This window comes from Spea bombifrons, chromosome 13 (genome assembly GCF_027358695.1).
Source record: "Spea bombifrons isolate aSpeBom1 chromosome 13, aSpeBom1.2.pri, whole genome shotgun sequence".
Classification (NCBI taxonomy): Eukaryota; Metazoa; Chordata; class Amphibia; order Anura; family Pelobatidae; genus Spea; species Spea bombifrons.
The window spans coordinates 9,976,125-9,993,250 of record NC_071099.1 but is presented as its reverse complement, the minus strand read 5'-3'; the positions used below and the strand labels follow the sequence as shown (position 1 = coordinate 9,993,250).

Here is a 17,126-nt window from a genome sequence, read left to right as displayed (position 1 = left end):
CTGACCCAAAAATCAAATAGAAATTCCTTCCAAATAGTCAAGAACGGCGATTAAAACACTTTGATTCAAACCAAACTCACGTGGGCCAGTCCTTCTGTGGAGCAAATTTATGTGGAGCAAATGCCACGCTGGCCCAACAGAACCAGAACCGGCTGTAGGTGCATACCCTACTACTGGGGCTGCCAGGGGTCCTGTGTGGGTGCCCCCCCTGCTGAGCCTCTAGAAACACCGTAAGCACCCCTTTGGTAATGAAATCACGCCCCCTCCCCCCCAGGCATCTCCGAAAAGTGCAGAATAATGTGCAAGGACCTTCCCCCCTAATAACCCCCCCCAATCCTTTCCATTCACTCAGCGGGGTGCTCCAGGAATCTGCCGGGGGGGGGGGGGGGTTTGCATTTCCCGAGATCTGCCCCTTCTGGTGACCCAGCCAGTCGCAGCCAAGAGATCAGCTCGGAACCCACGGGAAACGCGTCAATCTCCAGTAAATGCTACGTTAACGCTTTGCTTCTCCGCACAGCCGGGCGCTGCCCCCTGGTGGCCGATGTCCCCCCATTCAGTCTATGAACCTCTGACAGGCCTTCTTCCAGCGGCACGCCGTGCACCACATGTCCTTCCGCTCCATCCCGTACACTTTGCGGCACTTCTTGGCTTCCCCTCGAGGCTTCCTGCGGAAGAGAACGTACAGAATGAGGGGCAGTCACAGCCAAGCCGGCTTCACCCCCAGCCACGGGTACTAGGAGGCACGCATGTAGCCGGCCAAGATGGCCCAGGCTGGAGTATGCGCGACGGGGGGCTGGCATTCTATGCGGACTCACCGGGCCCCCGGGCCGTGCTTCTGGACGGATGTAGATGTCAGGATAGGTGGCCTCCTCTCATTAACACCCAACACCGGACAGACCTGCAGGGAGTATCAACAACACAACGCCCTGTAGAGAGGATCGGACACACGACATACATACATAATCCCCCCCCCCCATGTACACGCATGGGCAGCACTCACCGGAGGAGCCTTGATGAGCAGGGGAGGCGACTGCCAGGAGAAGCTGACCGTCGGAGCTGCGGAAAGGCTGGCGGGGGACAGGGCCTGTGGGCGGAACAGCCACAGTCACAAAACAGGGAAAGAGGGGCCCGGGGAGCGGGCACAGCAGGCAGCCGAGAAGGCCTCACCTGATAGGCATGGTCTGCGTGGACGTGGCAAAGAGTGCTCGGAGCCGAGAGGCTCAAAGGGGACACGAGAGGGAGGTCTGAGCCGTGAGCTGCCCCCAGAGAGCCGGGACAGGGAAAAGCTGGGGGGCCAGCCGTGGTGGGCGATGTGGGGGTCAGGCTGGACAGGCCGTCGCTCAGCGTGTCCACGTTCACATCCATTTCCGTGTAGTAGAAATCCTCTTCCCCGTCGTTGTGTTCCTGTTCCGTACATCGCCTGCATGGGGAAGGGTGTAGTACGTAAGATGGGGGCTCACTTACCCCAAACCCACGCCAAGCCCCACACTCACCCACCAAACCCACGCCAACCTCATGTGCAGCGGGTCACACTCACCCGAGGTGCGCGGCGCGGATGTGCTTCTGGATGGCGGACGATGTACTCAGGACTTTCTCACAATTCTTCCACAGGCAGCGGAACATGAGGCGGCCCGAGTTCTGCAGAGAGAGGAGGCTCAGCACGGCAGCACAGGGAATCGGGGAGAGTCAAGCCACTGCAAGAAACCCTCACCTTCCTCTTCCGGGGCACGGGGTCGCCAAACAGGAAATGCGTGGTGTCTGAATCCTCGATGCCCCCGTCCAGCCCGGCGGATAGGGGCGCAGGGCGCAGGGGCGGCGAGGGAGTGGATGGCACGGACGTGTCGCGATACAAGTCGCAGCTGTTGATGCTGCTGCAGCTGGAGGAATTGGCAGCCTTCTCGCCATATGGCTCTCTGCTGCCCCCTGCAGGAAACACAGGGGGTAACAAACAGGGAGGAGGGCGGCATTCGTTAAAACATTAACCCCCAAAACACAGGATTTTAAGAAAAGAAAAAGAAAAAAAAACGGTTCCTTTTTTTAAATAGAATATAAAGGAACTCTGTTCGTAACTCTGTTCGGAAGCAACGCCAGTAACAAATATGGCGGCATGAAGCTGATACCGCCAGGAGTGCTTGATGGCGGTTTCTCACAGGCAGGTGTTTAAATAAATAACACGGGATCCACCATGAAGAGAAAGCACCGACGTTCAGCGTGTGACACGGGCGCCTCCGGCCATGAAGGAGTTACTTCCCCGTTTCTAAAAATACCCAACCTTACTTCCTAAAGCCAGGCTAGTTCACGGGGCGTGTAACCCTCTGCGTGCCGGTACTGGTACACACCCTATAGATCATGTATGTAAAGTTCGAGACGCACTTTAACTCCTAACCGTATATTACAGAGGGACCGAGTAATGGAGCCGGTTGCCGGTACTTTTATGGTTTTAAGGTGGCGCCGTGTTTGCACTTTAACGGCCCCAGACCCCCCCCGTTACCTGTCAGACTCGTCCCGACTTTCAAAACCAGGGGCCCCGAGGACAGGCTGGTGAGAGCAGCGGCGGCGATGGCCTCGTCCAACCTGCAGAGAAGACGGAGAGACCCTGTAACAGTGCTGTACCCTCCCGCACCCCGTCGACTGGGCATGCGTTTACAGATGCCCCCACTAAAGCCCTCTACGGCCTCAGGAGGAAATGCCCCTCCTCCTCGTGCGACGGGGGCCCCTGCACCCCGGGCTGTACCCCGCGTCCGCTCACCTGTGTTTGGGGACAGGGATGACAGAGGAGGACGGGAGACCCAGACTTCGGCTCCGGGCAGAGTCCGTCTGGGGGGACTCTGTCTCCTGGTGTTCTGGGGGTCCCCTGTAGAGCCCGGTCCGCGAGGAGGCGACATAATCCGGGCCGCGTGAAGATCCTGAGTTCACGGAAACCTAAAACAGACACAGCGGTCAGGTGGGATTCCCCGGACCACCAATCAGGCGCCAGTAGTTCATGTGCTAAGTTTGGGTAATAATAGAGCCTCTTACAATGTGAGGAGGGCAACATGTCCTCTGTTACAGAACATGGGGTAACTTTACATCAACACGTTCTTGAACAAGCATGTGTTCGGGGTCAGTCTGTCAGGGCTCCCCGTGCTTTGTGATTGGGGTCTGCGCATCGGGGCTCCCCATGTTCCTAGTTAGTGTGTTGGGGCTCCCCATGTTCTGTGTTTGGGGTCAGTGTGTCAGGGCTCCCTATGTTCTGTGTTTGGGGTCAGCGTGTCGGGGCTCCCCATGTTCTGTATTTGGGGTCAGCGTGTCGGAGTACCCTTTTTTTTTTTTCTATACAGCACGTTCTACCCCCTTCTCCGGTACCTCAGGCTGCTCCCGGTTCCGTGCGTCTTGAGCTGTTTCCGGCACCCGGCCCCGGGCGGCAGGGATGACACCGGTGTGGGTGGCCGGCCTGTTACGGGTTCCGACGCTTACTGCCGCCATGCTCCGGTCCGGGAGGGGGCAGGGTAAAGGGGAGAACCGGCCAGCGGAGGGTGCGCACCGGGGTCCCGCCCACACTGCCGCCTCGCGCAAACCTCACACCCACCTCCGCCTCGCGCACAGGCCGCGCCCACCCCGTGCTTTCCTCATTCCGCATTGGCTGCAGGAAAACATCAACAAATGCCACGCCCACTGCCCGCTCTCTGGCACGTGGCCAGAGCCTCTGCTCCGATTGGCCGCTGCTTGTTGTTGTTCACCGGCTTGATCACGTGCCCGCCAGGAGGCGTTATTAGCCGGGATACTTATTAACCCCTGGCTGTAATTCACCTGTCAGTCTGCCGACACCTGCCGGAGACTCCCGAGTCCGGTACCGGCGGGGTTAGTGAGGGGGCTGAAGGGGCCAACGAGGGGGAGGACTAGTCCCACTCACCTCTTCAACCCCCATCTCCCAGTTCTGTTGCCGGGGTGTCAAACCGTGTGTGATCCAACGTGTCTGGGAATGTGATTGTTCTCTATTACTGGACTGATTGGGGGTCGGACTGTATGTGAGTGACTGACACACACGCTTACACACCAACAAACAACTACACACACCTCACAGCCACTTACACACTCCAACATGCTTACATACCTACAACCCACACCCACATCATAACACATACAGACACACACGCTGTAACACAGCATAACACACACACACTATAACACAGCTCTCCCGGAGACTTTCCTTGCAGCCGGTGGCACGCTGGGCAAGCAGCGCTGCGTGTGGTCACGTATTGTCACATGACCCCCCCACCTGCCCTCTTTGAAGTGTTTTGGACAAGCCACGTAACACCAGTCTAAGCGTCTCACATTAAAACGTTTTATTGTACTCATATCTCAGATACTTGTCGTCAGACCCACCGGGGCTCACTCACGTGCACCGGCCCCCTGTGGCCCCTCCACGCCCAGCCGGGGGGTAAGAAGGCGATAAGACTCATAACTCTGTGACGAGCTCCTTGCTGCGAGTCCTTGGGACACGGCTGTTCATCTCACAGATATTTTCATACAGGCTTTCCTCGGGCTGCGTCTCTGGGACCCTCAGAAGCTCCAACCCCCAGCGGATTGGCCCCTGGCTGCTCTCGGGGGCCCCTTGCATGTTCCCCTCCCCCTCCGGTCTCTTTTTCTTGTGCACTTTCGAGTAAACGGCTTCTGTCTGCAAACGAACAAACGCAGCAAGCTCTAATTACACGGCGCCATTCTTTTCCCGCACACGTGGCATTTAGAACACATTATGCGAGGCGTTAACGAGCGGGATTTATTAACATTAAACGTATCGGGTTTGGGGGTGCATCTGGGTTTAGATTCTGGTGGGACGTCTGGATGCCTAACATACCCTGAGTGGCTGTGGACTGCCCCCGGTACTTGGCTCAGCCGGGGCAGGATGCACAGGGGTCTTCTCCTGGGATGCCGGGGGTCCACATCGTTTGATCTTCCGTACACAGGCATACTCATCGGTCGCTGCATGCTCGGGGGGGCCGTCCTCGGACAGCTCCACGCTTTCATAAAGTGCTAAGTGTTGATGGTTCGGGGGGTAGGATAGCTGGGAGTACGTGGCATCTGTCGGGGGAGAACATGGCAGCTGCTGCCACATTGTGGACGGGTACCCCGGGTCCATGCTGAGTGGTCTGATCTCTGGGGGGACAAAAAGGTGTTAACATGTAGGGTAAGCGTGTTCAATATGTACCAAAACACACAGGCACGTGGCAAGCATGTTACAGGTCTCTGGGATGTTGGCGTGTTCCTGTCACCATGGTTTCCAGTTGTTTGCCGTGTCACTCTGGCTCTCTTGGAACGCAGACTTTCCTTATTGTCGCGCTGGCAACAAAACATCCCAGAGATCCCACAACCTTTAACAAGGTCCACAGAGGAGGGCCCAGGGGCCACACACTGTACCTGGCTCATTGAGACAGATATGGATGACTAACGGGAAGAGGATGGGGGACTCGCTTAGTCGGGGAATCCTCAGAACCTGATGGACCTCTTTGGTCTCTTCTGCCGGCGTCCTCTGAGCCGGAGATAAGTGGGGGTAGACATATGTATGTGTGGGGTAGACACGTGTGTGTGGGGGTGAGCGGGGGGTAGATATCCATGTGGTGGTGAGGGGGGGGGGTAGATACCCATGTCTGCGGACGTTACATTACATCCCGCGATATACATGAAGGGTAAAGCTGGGACTCACGGCTGCGGTCCACGGCGGGTCTCCGGATCTCGTGCAGTTTGGTGTCGGATTTGCTGAGGGATCGGAGCTGCGTCTGGCGGAGCAGAGACTGTAAGAGACAGACAGACAGCAGGTGTGACGGACGAAGCCACCAGTTCCACGTACTCAATAACACTACGTCTCAGCAGCGGATCCGGGGAGCGTCTATCCCCATCGACCTCTGCCAGTGACCCTCCGCCACCCCCCACCCAGCGGTGCCACTCGAGGTCCACGTACCACGTCCACAACAGGTCCCCGGGTGGAGCAGACATTCCGTATCCTCTTTTTCCTGGGGGGAGAATAAGACATTAACCGCGTCCCCCATCCACATCCCAGACCAAACGGCCCACCTGTGGCAGTCTGTGGGACATGTTCGGCGTCTGACCGGCCGGCACCCGTTACCACGACTTACCGGCGTTTGCAGAACATGCAGAGACCGCAGAGCAGAAGGAACAGCCCCAACGCAGCCCAGGGTGCAGGGAAGACGTGGCCCTCCAGAGCCGTCTGCCCGAGACCCGAAGCCATTGAAGTGACGCCAGCTAGACAGCTGCAGAGAGAAGAACGGGTGAGGGGTTTACGGGGCGAGACACCCCACGGCACTCAGGGTCGCGCATCTAGTCACGCAGACGACGGCATCTCCCGTCCCAGAAATACCCCGGGGGGCCGTGGTGGGTGCAGCAAAACCGCTTCCTGTCTCCGCGCAGGTGCAGCATCGAGCTGTGCGCTCTAACACCAAGAGAGACAGCTGCACTGGCCCTCCTCTGGCCCTCTAAGCATTGTTTAAGGGAACCTCTCCCTCTGTATTTTATTACCCCTGGCGGTACGCGGGGGGCTCGGGGCAAAGCCAGGCTTCCAAGGAGTGGAAGAGCACGGGCACAGAGGGGTTAAATGGCTAGAAACGGCTTCTAACGGCAAGACGGTGCCAAGAAAAAGAGTCTCTGAATTAGGGCGACGGCAGAAGCCCCCCAGGGCAATAAAACATCTGAATAGTAGAAGGGGGCTTTAGGGTGCAGCGAAGACAGAGGTTGGGGGAAGATAATGGCGCCGAACGGGATGCGTTTCCTCTTCAGACACAGTCTCCACTTCCTCCCCATTTCTCACCTTTACAGAGGACCCACTGCCATCTTTAACTGTGATGGACCACAGATGGCTGAGCGAGGGGACGCTTCCACCTGGGTTTGGTACTGCAGTGTGGGCGCAGGGGGTCCCGAGTGAGTGCAGGGTGGGCGCCGGTGTCCAAAATGAGTGCAGGGTCAGAGCAGGCCTTCTAGATGAGGGCTGGCGGTGCGTTTGAGCGAAGGGCAGATAAGCCAGTAATTCGGAGGCGAGCGGAGAAGGTGTACAGAGAGCGTCAGCAAAGGGATATCTCAGATCAGACAGCAAAGGATGAGCGCACGAGATGTCTGAGCATCTAGGTGAGACTGCGACACTCCAGGAAGCTGGGTGCGGTTCCATTGGGGAGGAAGAGGGGGGGGGCAGATTTACACAGGTGGGCAGCACACAAACTTATTAAAAAACAGCAAAAACATTTATTCTCATTCCAGGAAAAAAAAAAAAAAACACCATATACAAACATAACCCAGGGGTGGCAATGAACAGTCTATGCGGAGGGACGTCGCCACGTGGGGCTCTTTGATGCCGCTCGTGTACTCAGAACTCCGTCATCTTCTTGTGAGTGTCGGCTTTCTTTTGCTCACGCTGCAGCGTTCGCTCCTCCTGCTGCAGCCCTGCCAGCTGGGAGCGTGCACTCGCCAAACGAAGCTCCAGCTGGGAGCTCAACACGCTGTCCCTGCAAAGGCACGCAAAGCGTAAAGATAGGGGGAGCACAAGAAAAACCCACGGTGTTAACCCCCCCGACGGTATCCATCAGCCCGTTATGTCTGCCCGGCCCATATGAAAGAAACGATGATCCATTTGCCCCCCCCCCCCGAGACTGGAGGCCCCCCAATAGTTACCGGAGCAGGGAGCAACTACAGTCCTCCATGGCATCCCCAGCATCGCAGTTCCACTAATAACACTTTAACCCCGTACGTGTCAGTATCGGCACAGGTCCCCCTCACTCACCGGCCCACATTCCGCGCCAAGGCCCCTGTCAGCTGTCCGATTTCCCTCTGCTTCTGTTGGATCTGTTCGGCTGTTTTGGCCACTTGCACGTTGAGTGCCCTCTTGCTGACGGCGCTGGCGTTATACAGCTCCTTGCCCTTCCTCTCTGTGCCGCTCGAGGACCGTCCTGTCTGATCACCGTGGGGTTTGCCTACCAGCTTCTCGTTGAGGAAGTCGAACACACTGCGCCGATCGGCAGGGTTCTGCCCCGCGGCTCGCCGTCTCCGTCTGACTCTGGGTGGGTTTTGCCCTTTGGATCGCTTTCGCTGCTGAATTTCTAAGCACTGGTCCAGAGATTTACCTTTCGGCAAAACCACGGCCTGGACCGGCTCCACGCGCCCCTCTGCGTTCCGCCCTAGACCTATAAAACAAGGGGGAAACCAACCCAATAATATCAAACAGCACCAGTCTGTAGATTGTAAGCTCTTATGTTAAGGAAAACGTATATTTTATTTCAGCACCACGGTCACTTAGCACAAAGGGTAACGAGTACAGTGGGGCAAAAAGGGGCATGACCTAAAAATCAACACTGAGGGCACGAGCTGCCGGCATTATAAACCAACAAGGGTTACAGGAGACGAGTCCTCGCTCACCTTTCCCAAACTCATATCCCATACGGGCCAGAAGCTTTGACCCGATTCCTCGAGTGTGAGCCTCCCACCCCGCAAACGCGGAACTGCACGGAGCCGTCCCGGTCTTCTCGCCATCGACGAGCACTGGAAGGAAGAAAGCGGATCACAAAACCAGCCTAAAAATAAGAGCGCTGACGATGGGGGTCTCGCTACTTACCTTTAGCGTATCCAGAAACCTCTGCCCCCTCGTCCTCATCGGAAGAAGACGAATCGTCGCTCGCTCGCAGGGGAGGAATGACGGCATCGGCCTCTAAGACGAGTTCCTTTTGGAGCAGCGAGTCGAACTTCACCGTGTAGAAACCGTCCTCAACGGCTGAGGATTGAGATGGAAAAACGTAAAAAAAATGCAAGCCGCGATATGCAGGGTTCGGGGGACGCCATCTGCAGCTACTGGATGATTGGCGGCGACCCGGCCTTTACCTGTAATTCTTCCGGGATACCAGATGCCGTCATCGCGTTTGGCGAGACAAAGGGAATCGACCCCAAGACTACTGACATCCGGATCCGCAAAGGTTTGCAGCTCGTCCACCGACACCACCTGGCCGTGGGAGAACCTGAAAGAACGATGAACTTCACGTGGGGTTCATGCATGACATACACGGAAGAAGAAAACGTGGTCCAGTACAGTACTCACCTGCAGCTGTCATGGAAACGGCACTTTCCGTCCAGGAAGTACGGACACGGCTTCATGGCTTTGTGGGTGGGATAGAGGTAAAGTACTCGAACCCCGGCGCTCCCGTCCTCCATCTTCTCCGACCCGACAATCATGGCGTTGTGATATTCCAGAGTCCCCCATGTGCTGTAATAAGGAGCTTTCACCTTTAGTCCACATGTATCATCCGTGTTGTCGTCGTCGTCGTCGTCGTCCTCCTCCTCCTCCTCCTCTTCTTCTGAACCTTCTGGACTATCAGCCACCTCATCGTTGGCTCCTGAAGAAGGGGCATCCTGGCTGGACTCGTTGATGGCCATTCTGAAAGCTTCGTACTCTTCATCATGGGTCGAGGTGGACGAAGGCCCGTCCAGGGATGTCAGGAGGTTACATTTCTGCACAGACAGCAGGCTGGACTCTGTCAGTTCGATCAGCTGCTGTAAATCCCCCTTCAGCTGGATGAGGTCGGCTTGATGTGAGGGGTCTGCTCCGGCCTGGAGTGTCCGCTCCACCTGCTCCAGCTGAGCTTGGTACGTCTGCAGAGCGGCTCCCAGGCTCTGCTCATCCATCGTCAGACACGACGAGCATTAATTCCGAGCGACCTTCCCGGCAGGAAACCCTCTGGAACGACACAGCAAAGAATAGAGAGAAGAGAGGCACGAAATGGGAATTTATTAAAAACGCTGCTGCTGCTTCAGCCTCCCCCTGGCCCCTCGGCTCACAGGAACCAGGCGTACGTTTCATGTGTGACATCATAGCCCCCGACAGACACCAACACAGGTCGGCACGGTCTTACCGGGGCCAAGAAAGTCACCGTCAAAGGCCTATTGGTGACATCATTGCTGCACAATCTCCAGTTGAAGCAACAACTAAAGGTATTGACCTCTGAGGGGGTGAGAACCCCGCTCAATGCCCTACAAAAGGAGGGGGAGCTCCCCAATTATTGCCCTTCTAGCGGGTGGAGGGAGCATTAATTATCTCCTTTCTAAAGGCTGGGAGAGCCCAAGTTACTGCCCTCCTAGGAGGTGCAGCTGTCATACTCCAATAACCTCCTCAGAGACCCAGTATGTGCCCCTCTTACTCGGCTTAGCGATGAAAGGCCGCCATGACACTGGCCTAATGACGTCACTCACCATAGAGCTTACGGTGTGGCAGACAGTCCAGGCAGCCATCTTGGTACTGGCGGCTGCCATTATAGTTCTGGTTTAATTAAAGACAGTGTTTAGATTGCTTTATACACGCCGTTGGCTAGAACCAAAAAACACTAAATAAAAACCAAGCCAAAAAAAAAACACTCGTGGGCTCCAGCAGCACCTGGGTGTCTCTGACCAAAAAGCATTAGACTATGCGGCGCCACACGTAAGATGGCCGTCTGCTGGCGACGTATTGGTTATCCGATCGGTTTCCCATCATGCCGTGCGCCTAACGCCGGAAGTTGGTGTTGGCTGTTTTCTTCGTGGTGCTGATGGGATATTAGAGTTAAATAGGTGAGTCAGGGGCAGGGGTATAATCATTTGCCCCCGTACGCTAAGTGGTGGCAAATCTCCTTTCGTGTGGCCGGCCATACAGCTGTCGTGCAGATATCTGGGTTCTTTATCCCCCCCCCCCGCCGCTATACTATGGTGCTCATAGCCGTAAACCAATAAGTGGGTTTGCCCCCTCAGGAGTGACATATACCCCATGCTGTCAGTTTATCTGCCCCAGGCAGGGGTATGTTATGTTAATGTATCCAAATAAATGCTATCTATCCAGCCAGCTGCTCACATATATTTCAGAACAGGGGTAAGCGTAAAGGCAAACCGGCCACCTACCAGGGGCAAATTCAGATGTCCCTTAAATCTTACCTATTATTAGGGATCTGTGCATGTCTTGTGCACACGTGTGTAGTTGTTACAGATGTGTTACAATGTGGCACTTTGTTAACCTCTTACATCCCTTCATATCTCCTTAGTATTTGGCCCTGTATGTGTGGGGGTCACGTGCCCCTCGTTTTTCCTGAGTCTCGTTATTGCCAGTCTGAGGCGTGATTGATGCTTGTGGTCTCTTTTCTCGTCTCGCAGGGTCTCGCCATGTACACCCTGCTTTCGGGGCTGTATAAATATATGTTCCAGAAGGAGGAATATTGCATCCTGATTCTGGGCCTGGACAATGCCGGGAAGACGGTAAGTTGGCGCTTCCAAGGGGGGGGTGTGACAGGTAGGGCGCTGCCAGGCGGGGGCGTAGCGGGGAGGGCTTCGGCAGACGGCGGGTTTTACTGGAACTGCTTTTTGTTCTTTAGACCTTTTTGGAACAAACTAAAATCCGATTCAGTCGGAACTACAAGGGGATGAATCTCTCCAAGATCACGACCACGGTGGGGCTGAACAGTAAGTGGTTTTATGGGGTGGCCTGTGGGGTTTGGGGGTCCTCTTTGGGCCGGGGGTAAGGTTTGCATTAAAAAGGAAATACAAGTTTTCCCCCCATGAGTTCCATTGGTTTTCTGAGCCTTCCAGGGGGGCCCCCGTGCAGTGCGGGTGATTCAGGGGGGGGCATGCAGTGCGGGTGATACAGAGATGGGGCCTCGTGCAATGCGGATGATGCAGAGGGGGCTTCTACTGATCATATTGCGTCTGTTGCAGTCGGCACCATTGCCGTGGGGAAGGTCCAGCTGATGTTCTGGGATCTCGGTGGCCAGGAGGAGCTGCAGTCGCTGTGGGACAAGGTGAGTACCGGCACTGGCTCTGCTCCTTGGCTCGGTGGCTCTGCCCCACGGTGTGTCTGAAGTCTGTTTTTGTTGCAGTATTATGCTGAGTCGCACGGAGTGATTTACGTCATCGATTCTACAGATGAGACGCGTCTCTCGGAATCAAAGAGAGCTTTCGGTGAGTGTTTACAGCGCTGGGGTTGGATGTCCCCTCGGACTCCTATGTGCCTGGTGGAACTGGCCCCGCAGGCTGCCTCCTACTCTCTCTGCTGAGGGCAGTCAGCTCGGAGCTCTGTCACAGCAGCCTTTTCATGGCTTTTCTCTGTCGCCTGCAGAGAGAATGATCACCAGCGAGGCTCTGGAAGGCGTCCCTATTCTGGTTTTGGCAAACAAGCAAGACGTGGAGGTAACGTTCCCCGGGCTGCGGGGGTCTTTCCTCGCTCCGTCAGACCTCAGAGTGTCCATTAATCACCAGGACAGAACATTTTGGGGATAACAAGCAGTTCCTGCACTTTTTGCAGTAAATCTCACACCATTGTACTCTCTTTCGGTTTAGGGATTTCCTCAATAGAGCATAAAATAACCTGTAAAATAACCCCCGTAGCATTCATATTACTGATACTGGCCCCCGATCTGCCCCCTACAGGATAGGGTTAATTAGAAATAACAGATACCAAATAAGTGAATGCGTTTTGGTGCTGGGATGATAGTTGTTGCAGGTGCAGTTAGGTGTCTAACCAGCAGGGGGAGCCCTCTGTGTATAATGCGCGATAATCACATAAAGTGCTTTTCTGGGAACCCTCTCCTTGTTTACTATAAGAAACGGAGGAAACGGGGAAAAAAAGAAACGTATCCCTGCTGAGTGAGACGGGGGGTTCTGTTCGTGATGCGCAGACAGAGCTTCGCTTCCTGTTTCCATTTTATTTCGTTTATTTAACATGTTTAAAAAAAGAAAAGCATGATGGGATTGTAACAGGACAGGCAATGAGAGAGCAGATGGTCCAACGGCTGGCTAAGGAAGCTGGGAGTCTTCTCATACGCTTCGCTCTTTATGTATCAGAGGGTCCTGTGGACTGCGCTGTGATTTATTTATACAGGTTTCCAGCAGCGGTGGGTTCCCCGGGGACGAGGGGCAGCCTTTTATTGGGTTGTGAATGTTCTCATGTTTTCTAGGGCTGCCTCTCCATCCCAGACATCAAGACGGCGTTCAGTGACTGCATCAGCAAGATTGGGAAGAGAGACTGTTTGACGCAGGCCTGCTCCGCGTTGTCTGGGTGAGACGACGCATTCTGACACTTTATTACCCGGCTGGCTGATAGGACAGACTGGGTTGGGGCATCTGATAGGGGGGGGGCTGTAAGGTGGGCTTCTGTACCGAGTGGACTCGCCCCACGATGCAGGAATTCCTGGATGTGATGGGTTGGGGGGGGGGTACTTGAGATACGGAGAGAGTGTCCTTGCCGGTGCAGTAGCATGCGTCTCCTGCGGGGGCTTCGCTGGCTGGTCATGTGACCTACGCTTATTTATTGCGGCGATTCTAGAACCCTTCCCTGTCTGGTCCAGATTTTTTTTAACTCTTTCCTCTTCTCTCTGCAGGAGTGGGATCAACGAAGGGGTGGAGTGGATGGTAAAATGTGTGATGAGGAACATACATCGCCCGCCACGACAGAAGGATATCACATAAGAGTCAGGGGCTCCCAAAGTGCGGTTCTAGAGCCCTGGAGATACAGGGATCCCTGTGTTGAGAGATAACAGACTATAAATCCATGCATTAGTTCCACATCATCCTGTCCGGCCGCAGATGCCGGCGGGGTATAGAAAGCTGTTTGTGATATCTGATGTGCGTTCTGGTTCCCCACATTCCTCACGAGCTCCAGGTTCTAGGTTCTGTTCGTCGTATCATCGCACAGTTTGGGAGACCCAGTGGCCGGTCCTCCCCCCGGACCTGGATCACTGAGGAATCGGAGGAAACGTTCTCGGTTCTGGGGTGGAGAACGCTGCCCTTAACTCGCTGTGTGTGTTTATTTGTAATGTTCTAGATTCAGGGACCAAATTGCAGCTTTCCGGACGGGCAGATTGCGGGACTTTAACCTCAAACTGTATTTCCCTTTTTAGGGGAAAGGAACGATCCTTCGCTGTGTTCCAGGATTAGACGTGAAATCGTTTCTGTGCCGTATTGTTTAAATAAAGGGATGAATAAGGAGCCACGTGTCGGCTCCAAACCGCCCTGCCCCCAACCCCCGCTGTGTGTGTGACTTGGGTTTTTGGTGTCTGTGGGGTTAAATAACGTGGGTTCCGCTTCCGTGTATTTTAAGGGCAGGAGGGGAAGGTCTGCTCTATAAATAGTTTTTTTATGTAATCGCTTCGTTTACTGCTCTTTGTGGGACCGAGGAAGTTTTTTCAACAAACAGAGAAATTTGGTAATCAGGGAGCCTTGGCTGATATAAGCGGAGCAATCACCGTAGCAACCAATGGAATGTTGCTGCTGATTGCACCTGAATAGAGCTTTTTTTAGATAAAGGGCGGCCAGGTGCAGTTGGCGACGTGACGGAGTCTTACTACGTGGCTCGTGATCACAAAACAAACAGAAAGCGTCGCTGGAGGTTTAACGAGCCCAGGCAGGCGGCTTATTTTAGGACTTTCCTGGAAGAAAACCCCCCGGCTGGGATTACGAGGCCGTTTCTGGATATTGACTCAGGGAGTTCCCCACGTGTTTGTTTCAATGACGTATTAGAAGGGATGCCTCGCGCTCGCTGTGACGTGTCCGGAACCCGGCCCTCGGGCCCATTCACTACCCGGTCGCTGCTGACGCAACGAAACCAGAGAGTTCTACAAAGCCCAGTGTTTCACTTTATTGTCACAAAGGGTTCTGTGTATCCAATATTTATCAGCTGAGTGGAAAAAACAAAAAACCCTTTGCTACCCACGGTAACCCAACGCGGGTTACCGCGGGTAGCAAAGGGTTTTTTGTTTTTTTAAATAAAAATAAAAGTGAAAGTTTTTTGAAACAGCCACAGCTGTCTCTACCAGCAAGTGGAAGACGGGGCAAAAAAAAGTGAGTAAGAGCTGCGGGAGGAGATTGGAAACTCCGTGAACGCAGCCTGAGGCGCAGAGTCAACGACAAGGTTAAAACCCTAAATCTCAAACATCATGAAGTCCCGTTGGCCGAACCAGTCGGCCGTCATCCGCGGCGACAGCGTAACCAATGACCTTCTGCTCCGGTCTGCGAAGCTCGTGCGGGTTCAGTGCGTTCAGGACCTTTCGGAGGAGAGAATCCCCCTTGCAGGTTCTAGGTTTGGGTCGAGGCTTCTTTCTTGTTCTCCTCCTCTTTGTGTCCCGATCGCTTGGTGATTTCTCCGGGCGTCTGAGCCGTTGGGGACACTGAATGTGATGCGCCAAGAACTCCAGTATGGCGTCTTTGCACTCCGGCTCACCTGGAACGACCGACCAAAAAAGATCAATGAGGGAAGCGCTAAACATGAGAGAACCGACCTCCCCGCTACTGAGCCTCAGAGCTCACCGGGGACAAGGGATGAGAAATCACCGGGATTACCCGTTCTCAGTGTATTCATATAATTTACGCAGCCGGTTTCCGTGGGATGTCTCTCCGGCAGACAGAATTTAAAGTACACGAGAGAAGAGAACGAGTGAGATTAGCAGGAAAGCTAAAAATACTCGTACGAGATCTAAAAAGAGGAACTGACCAGACGATGAATACGGAATAAAAGTATCGCTATTGGGATGAAGACGAGAGCAAACAGAGAAACAGTCCCGGCAGATCCGCGCGGCATAAGATCCTGTATATATGACATCACGAACCCAATCAACACATTTCATTACATCCCTTTAACAGCGTCCGAGCCCCCTATATATAATGTATACTGTAATATATAATGTATATTGTTATATAGTATATTGTTATATATAATATATACTGATATATATAATGTATATTGTAATATATAATATATACTGTATTTATAATGTATATTGTTGCTCACCTTTCTCGAGGTCAGGATTCGAGCAGCTGGTGCACAGGGCGTCGTGTTCCGGGGTTCCGGGTAAGTTCTCCGTCAGGCCCTTGTCGGTGCAGTTTGTGTGGGGCAGGCAGGGGTCCGTGGCAGAGGCGAGCGCCGAGTAGGTTCCCAGGGGGCAGCGCACACACTGCGTGTCTCTGTTTGCGGTACCTGCGGATCACAGACCCAGATTCAGTATAAATACAACAAGACACAGTGGAGGAAAGAGGGACACAGAGCCCTTCTACTCACCCTTTAGCACCACTCCATAGCCCGGGTGGCACTCAGTGTGCCTGACACAAAGGTGGGCTCTGCGGTGGTAGCCGGGTGGGCACTGGCACACTCGGTTGTGAGTGGCGCTGCATTCGTGGAGGAGCATCTCGCGGGCCCCGCAGAACACGTTGCAGTAGCGGCATTCTTCCAGGTAATTCCAGTACTGGGTATAGTGCTGATCGGGGCACGGAGAGCAACGAGTCTGCGTCTCCAACGTGCAATGCTTCGCCACGAACGTTCCCGGCGGGCACTGCTCACACACAACCGACTGCCCGCTAGCACCGTCCGTCCACTCGTACGTGGGCACGCGGCTGGCACTCAGTCCGGCAACCACCATGCAGATGATGAGAGCGACCTGCTGGCACAAGGAAAAGCCATCAGGACGTTAACGGCACCGGCAGGAGAGCGGCAACCGGTCCGGGACACAGTGGCTCCCAGTGCCTGCTCTTCCACGACTATCATTCTATTATCCGCCTGCCTGATGTTTGTAGACGGCGAATATTCCAGCCATCGGCGCTCCCCTGTGATGTGGCGCTGGGTATGGGGGGGCAGTGCATTTTGGGGCATTCTGGGCACAGACAGCTACTGGCCAGGGGGTTATACCGGAGCTGGGGGGACTCTACCTGCACAGCTGGGGGAGGCATCCTGTCACCGGCTGGTACCCCTCACAGGACCTGCGGGGACACGAGAGAATAGAGGTAAGACATTTCCCAGTCAGCCCAGTCCATGCTGTGGCCCTCAGTTTACTGCCCCCCCCGTGGGTTACCTGCCCCACCGAGGCTCCTGAGAAAAGAAATTGGTTTTAGTTTCAGTTCTATCGTCAGTTTTATGCCCCCCAGACCCATCCCCCACAGCAACGTGTGTGTGTGTGTGTGTGTGTGTGTGTGTGTATATAGTATATAGAAGTGTGTATAGCATTACTGTATAGTGTGTGTGTATAGTGGGTTATTGTATATCGGTGTCCGGTGTAGTCATTGTTTTGTGTGTCAGTTTGTATCTCCCGCACTCACCCGGGTGTCTCTCTCTTCCTCCCCGGTTTCTCTCTCTCTCTCTTCCATCTCTCCGCTGG

At 54.6% G+C, this 17,126-nt stretch overlaps 5 protein-coding genes across 7 annotated transcripts; 1 reads left to right on the top strand and 4 right to left on the bottom strand.

Moving 5' to 3' along the window:
* Window positions 1–399: 399 nt before the first annotated feature.
* SLC2A4RG (SLC2A4 regulator) lies at window positions 400–3,562 on the bottom strand. Its single transcript, XM_053453660.1, has 9 exons — window positions 3,346–3,562; window positions 2,750–2,922; window positions 2,492–2,574; window positions 1,712–1,923; window positions 1,538–1,638; window positions 1,168–1,420; window positions 1,001–1,084; window positions 816–898; window positions 400–665 (listed from the first exon to the last, which is right to left on the bottom strand). Exons 1-9 carry the CDS (start codon window positions 3,463–3,465, stop codon window positions 554–556), a joined length of 1,221 nt encoding a protein of 406 aa, XP_053309635.1. The 5' UTR covers window positions 3,466–3,562; the 3' UTR covers window positions 400–553.
* A 750-nt stretch (window positions 3,563–4,312) lies between these two features.
* On the bottom strand, window positions 4,313–6,934 carry LIME1 (Lck interacting transmembrane adaptor 1). Its single transcript, XM_053453721.1, has 6 exons — window positions 6,803–6,934; window positions 6,114–6,248; window positions 5,939–5,990; window positions 5,684–5,771; window positions 4,838–5,136; window positions 4,313–4,657 (listed from the first exon to the last, which is right to left on the bottom strand). The coding sequence occupies exons 2-6, from the start codon at window positions 6,224–6,226 to the stop codon at window positions 4,439–4,441; spliced, it is 771 nt and encodes a 256-aa protein (XP_053309696.1). The 5' UTR covers window positions 6,227–6,248; window positions 6,803–6,934; the 3' UTR covers window positions 4,313–4,438.
* A 273-nt stretch (window positions 6,935–7,207) lies between these two features.
* On the bottom strand, window positions 7,208–10,236 carry ZGPAT (zinc finger CCCH-type and G-patch domain containing). 3 transcript variants are annotated; one of them, XM_053453284.1, is made up of 7 exons: window positions 10,219–10,236; window positions 9,071–9,706; window positions 8,857–8,990; window positions 8,594–8,749; window positions 8,398–8,520; window positions 7,766–8,165; window positions 7,208–7,490 (listed from the first exon to the last, which is right to left on the bottom strand). In XM_053453284.1, the coding sequence occupies exons 2-7, from the start codon at window positions 9,652–9,654 to the stop codon at window positions 7,352–7,354; spliced, it is 1,536 nt and encodes a 511-aa protein (XP_053309259.1). In that variant the 5' UTR covers window positions 9,655–9,706; window positions 10,219–10,236; the 3' UTR covers window positions 7,208–7,351. The 3 variants fall into 3 exon arrangements, with proteins under 3 accessions (XP_053309259.1, XP_053309258.1, XP_053309257.1); XM_053453283.1 differs by lacking the exon at window positions 10,219–10,236 and adding an exon at window positions 10,167–10,202; XM_053453282.1 differs by lacking the exon at window positions 10,219–10,236 and adding an exon at window positions 10,158–10,201.
* An 856-nt stretch (window positions 10,237–11,092) lies between these two features.
* Window positions 11,093–13,971, top strand: ARFRP1 (ADP ribosylation factor related protein 1). The gene is made up of 7 exons (XM_053452949.1): window positions 11,093–11,247; window positions 11,364–11,451; window positions 11,704–11,786; window positions 11,865–11,946; window positions 12,104–12,174; window positions 12,942–13,042; window positions 13,365–13,971. The coding sequence occupies exons 1-7, from the start codon at window positions 11,116–11,118 to the stop codon at window positions 13,450–13,452; spliced, it is 645 nt and encodes a 214-aa protein (XP_053308924.1). The 5' UTR covers window positions 11,093–11,115; the 3' UTR covers window positions 13,453–13,971.
* A 780-nt stretch (window positions 13,972–14,751) lies between these two features.
* TNFRSF6B (TNF receptor superfamily member 6b) lies at window positions 14,752–16,810 on the bottom strand. Its single transcript, XM_053453675.1, has 4 exons — window positions 16,681–16,810; window positions 16,037–16,412; window positions 15,770–15,955; window positions 14,752–15,202 (listed from the first exon to the last, which is right to left on the bottom strand). The coding sequence occupies exons 1-4, from the start codon at window positions 16,699–16,701 to the stop codon at window positions 14,910–14,912; spliced, it is 876 nt and encodes a 291-aa protein (XP_053309650.1). The 5' UTR covers window positions 16,702–16,810; the 3' UTR covers window positions 14,752–14,909.
* Window positions 16,811–17,126: the final 316 nt, after the last annotated feature.

Coding starts and splice junctions, on each gene's coding strand:
- SLC2A4RG (XM_053453660.1), bottom strand. CDS start 3,465: ATGGCGGCAGTAAGCGTCGGAACCCGTAACAGGCCGGCCACCCACACC. Junction 2,923..3,345: donor GGAACCGGGAGCAGCCTGAG/GTACCGGAGAAG, acceptor TGTCTGTTTTAG/GTTTCCGTGAACTCAGGATC. Junction 1,639..1,711: donor CCGTGCCCCGGAAGAGGAAG/GTGAGGGTTTCT, acceptor CTCTCTCTGCAG/AACTCGGGCCGCCTCATGTT.
- LIME1 (XM_053453721.1), bottom strand. CDS start 6,226: ATGGCTTCGGGTCTCGGGCAGACGGCTCTGGAGGGCCACGTCTTCCCT. Junction 5,772..5,938: donor GGGGACCTGTTGTGGACGTG/GTACGTGGACCT, acceptor TGTCTCTTACAG/TCTCTGCTCCGCCAGACGCA. Junction 4,658..4,837: donor GCAGTCCACAGCCACTCAGG/GTATGTTAGGCA, acceptor GTTCGTTTGCAG/ACAGAAGCCGTTTACTCGAA.
- ZGPAT (XM_053453284.1), bottom strand. CDS start 9,654: ATGGATGAGCAGAGCCTGGGAGCCGCTCTGCAGACGTACCAAGCTCAG. Junction 8,991..9,070: donor CGTTTCCATGACAGCTGCAG/GTGAGTACTGTA, acceptor TCGTTCTTTCAG/GTTCTCCCACGGCCAGGTGG. Junction 8,750..8,856: donor GTATCCCGGAAGAATTACAG/GTAAAGGCCGGG, acceptor CTCAATCCTCAG/CCGTTGAGGACGGTTTCTAC.
- ARFRP1 (XM_053452949.1), top strand. CDS start 11,116: ATGCTTGTGGTCTCTTTTCTCGTCTCGCAGGGTCTCGCCATGTACACC. Junction 12,175..12,941: donor CAAACAAGCAAGACGTGGAG/GTAACGTTCCCC, acceptor CATGTTTTCTAG/GGCTGCCTCTCCATCCCAGA. Junction 13,043..13,364: donor GCCTGCTCCGCGTTGTCTGG/GTGAGACGACGC, acceptor TTCTCTCTGCAG/GAGTGGGATCAACGAAGGGG.
- TNFRSF6B (XM_053453675.1), bottom strand. CDS start 16,701: ATGCCTCCCCCAGCTGTGCAG. Junction 16,413..16,680: donor TGCCTCCCCCAGCTGTGCAG/GTAGAGTCCCCC, acceptor TTGTGCCAGCAG/GTCGCTCTCATCATCTGCAT. Junction 15,203..15,769: donor GAATCCTGACCTCGAGAAAG/GTGAGCAACAAT, acceptor CGGTCGTTCCAG/GTGAGCCGGAGTGCAAAGAC.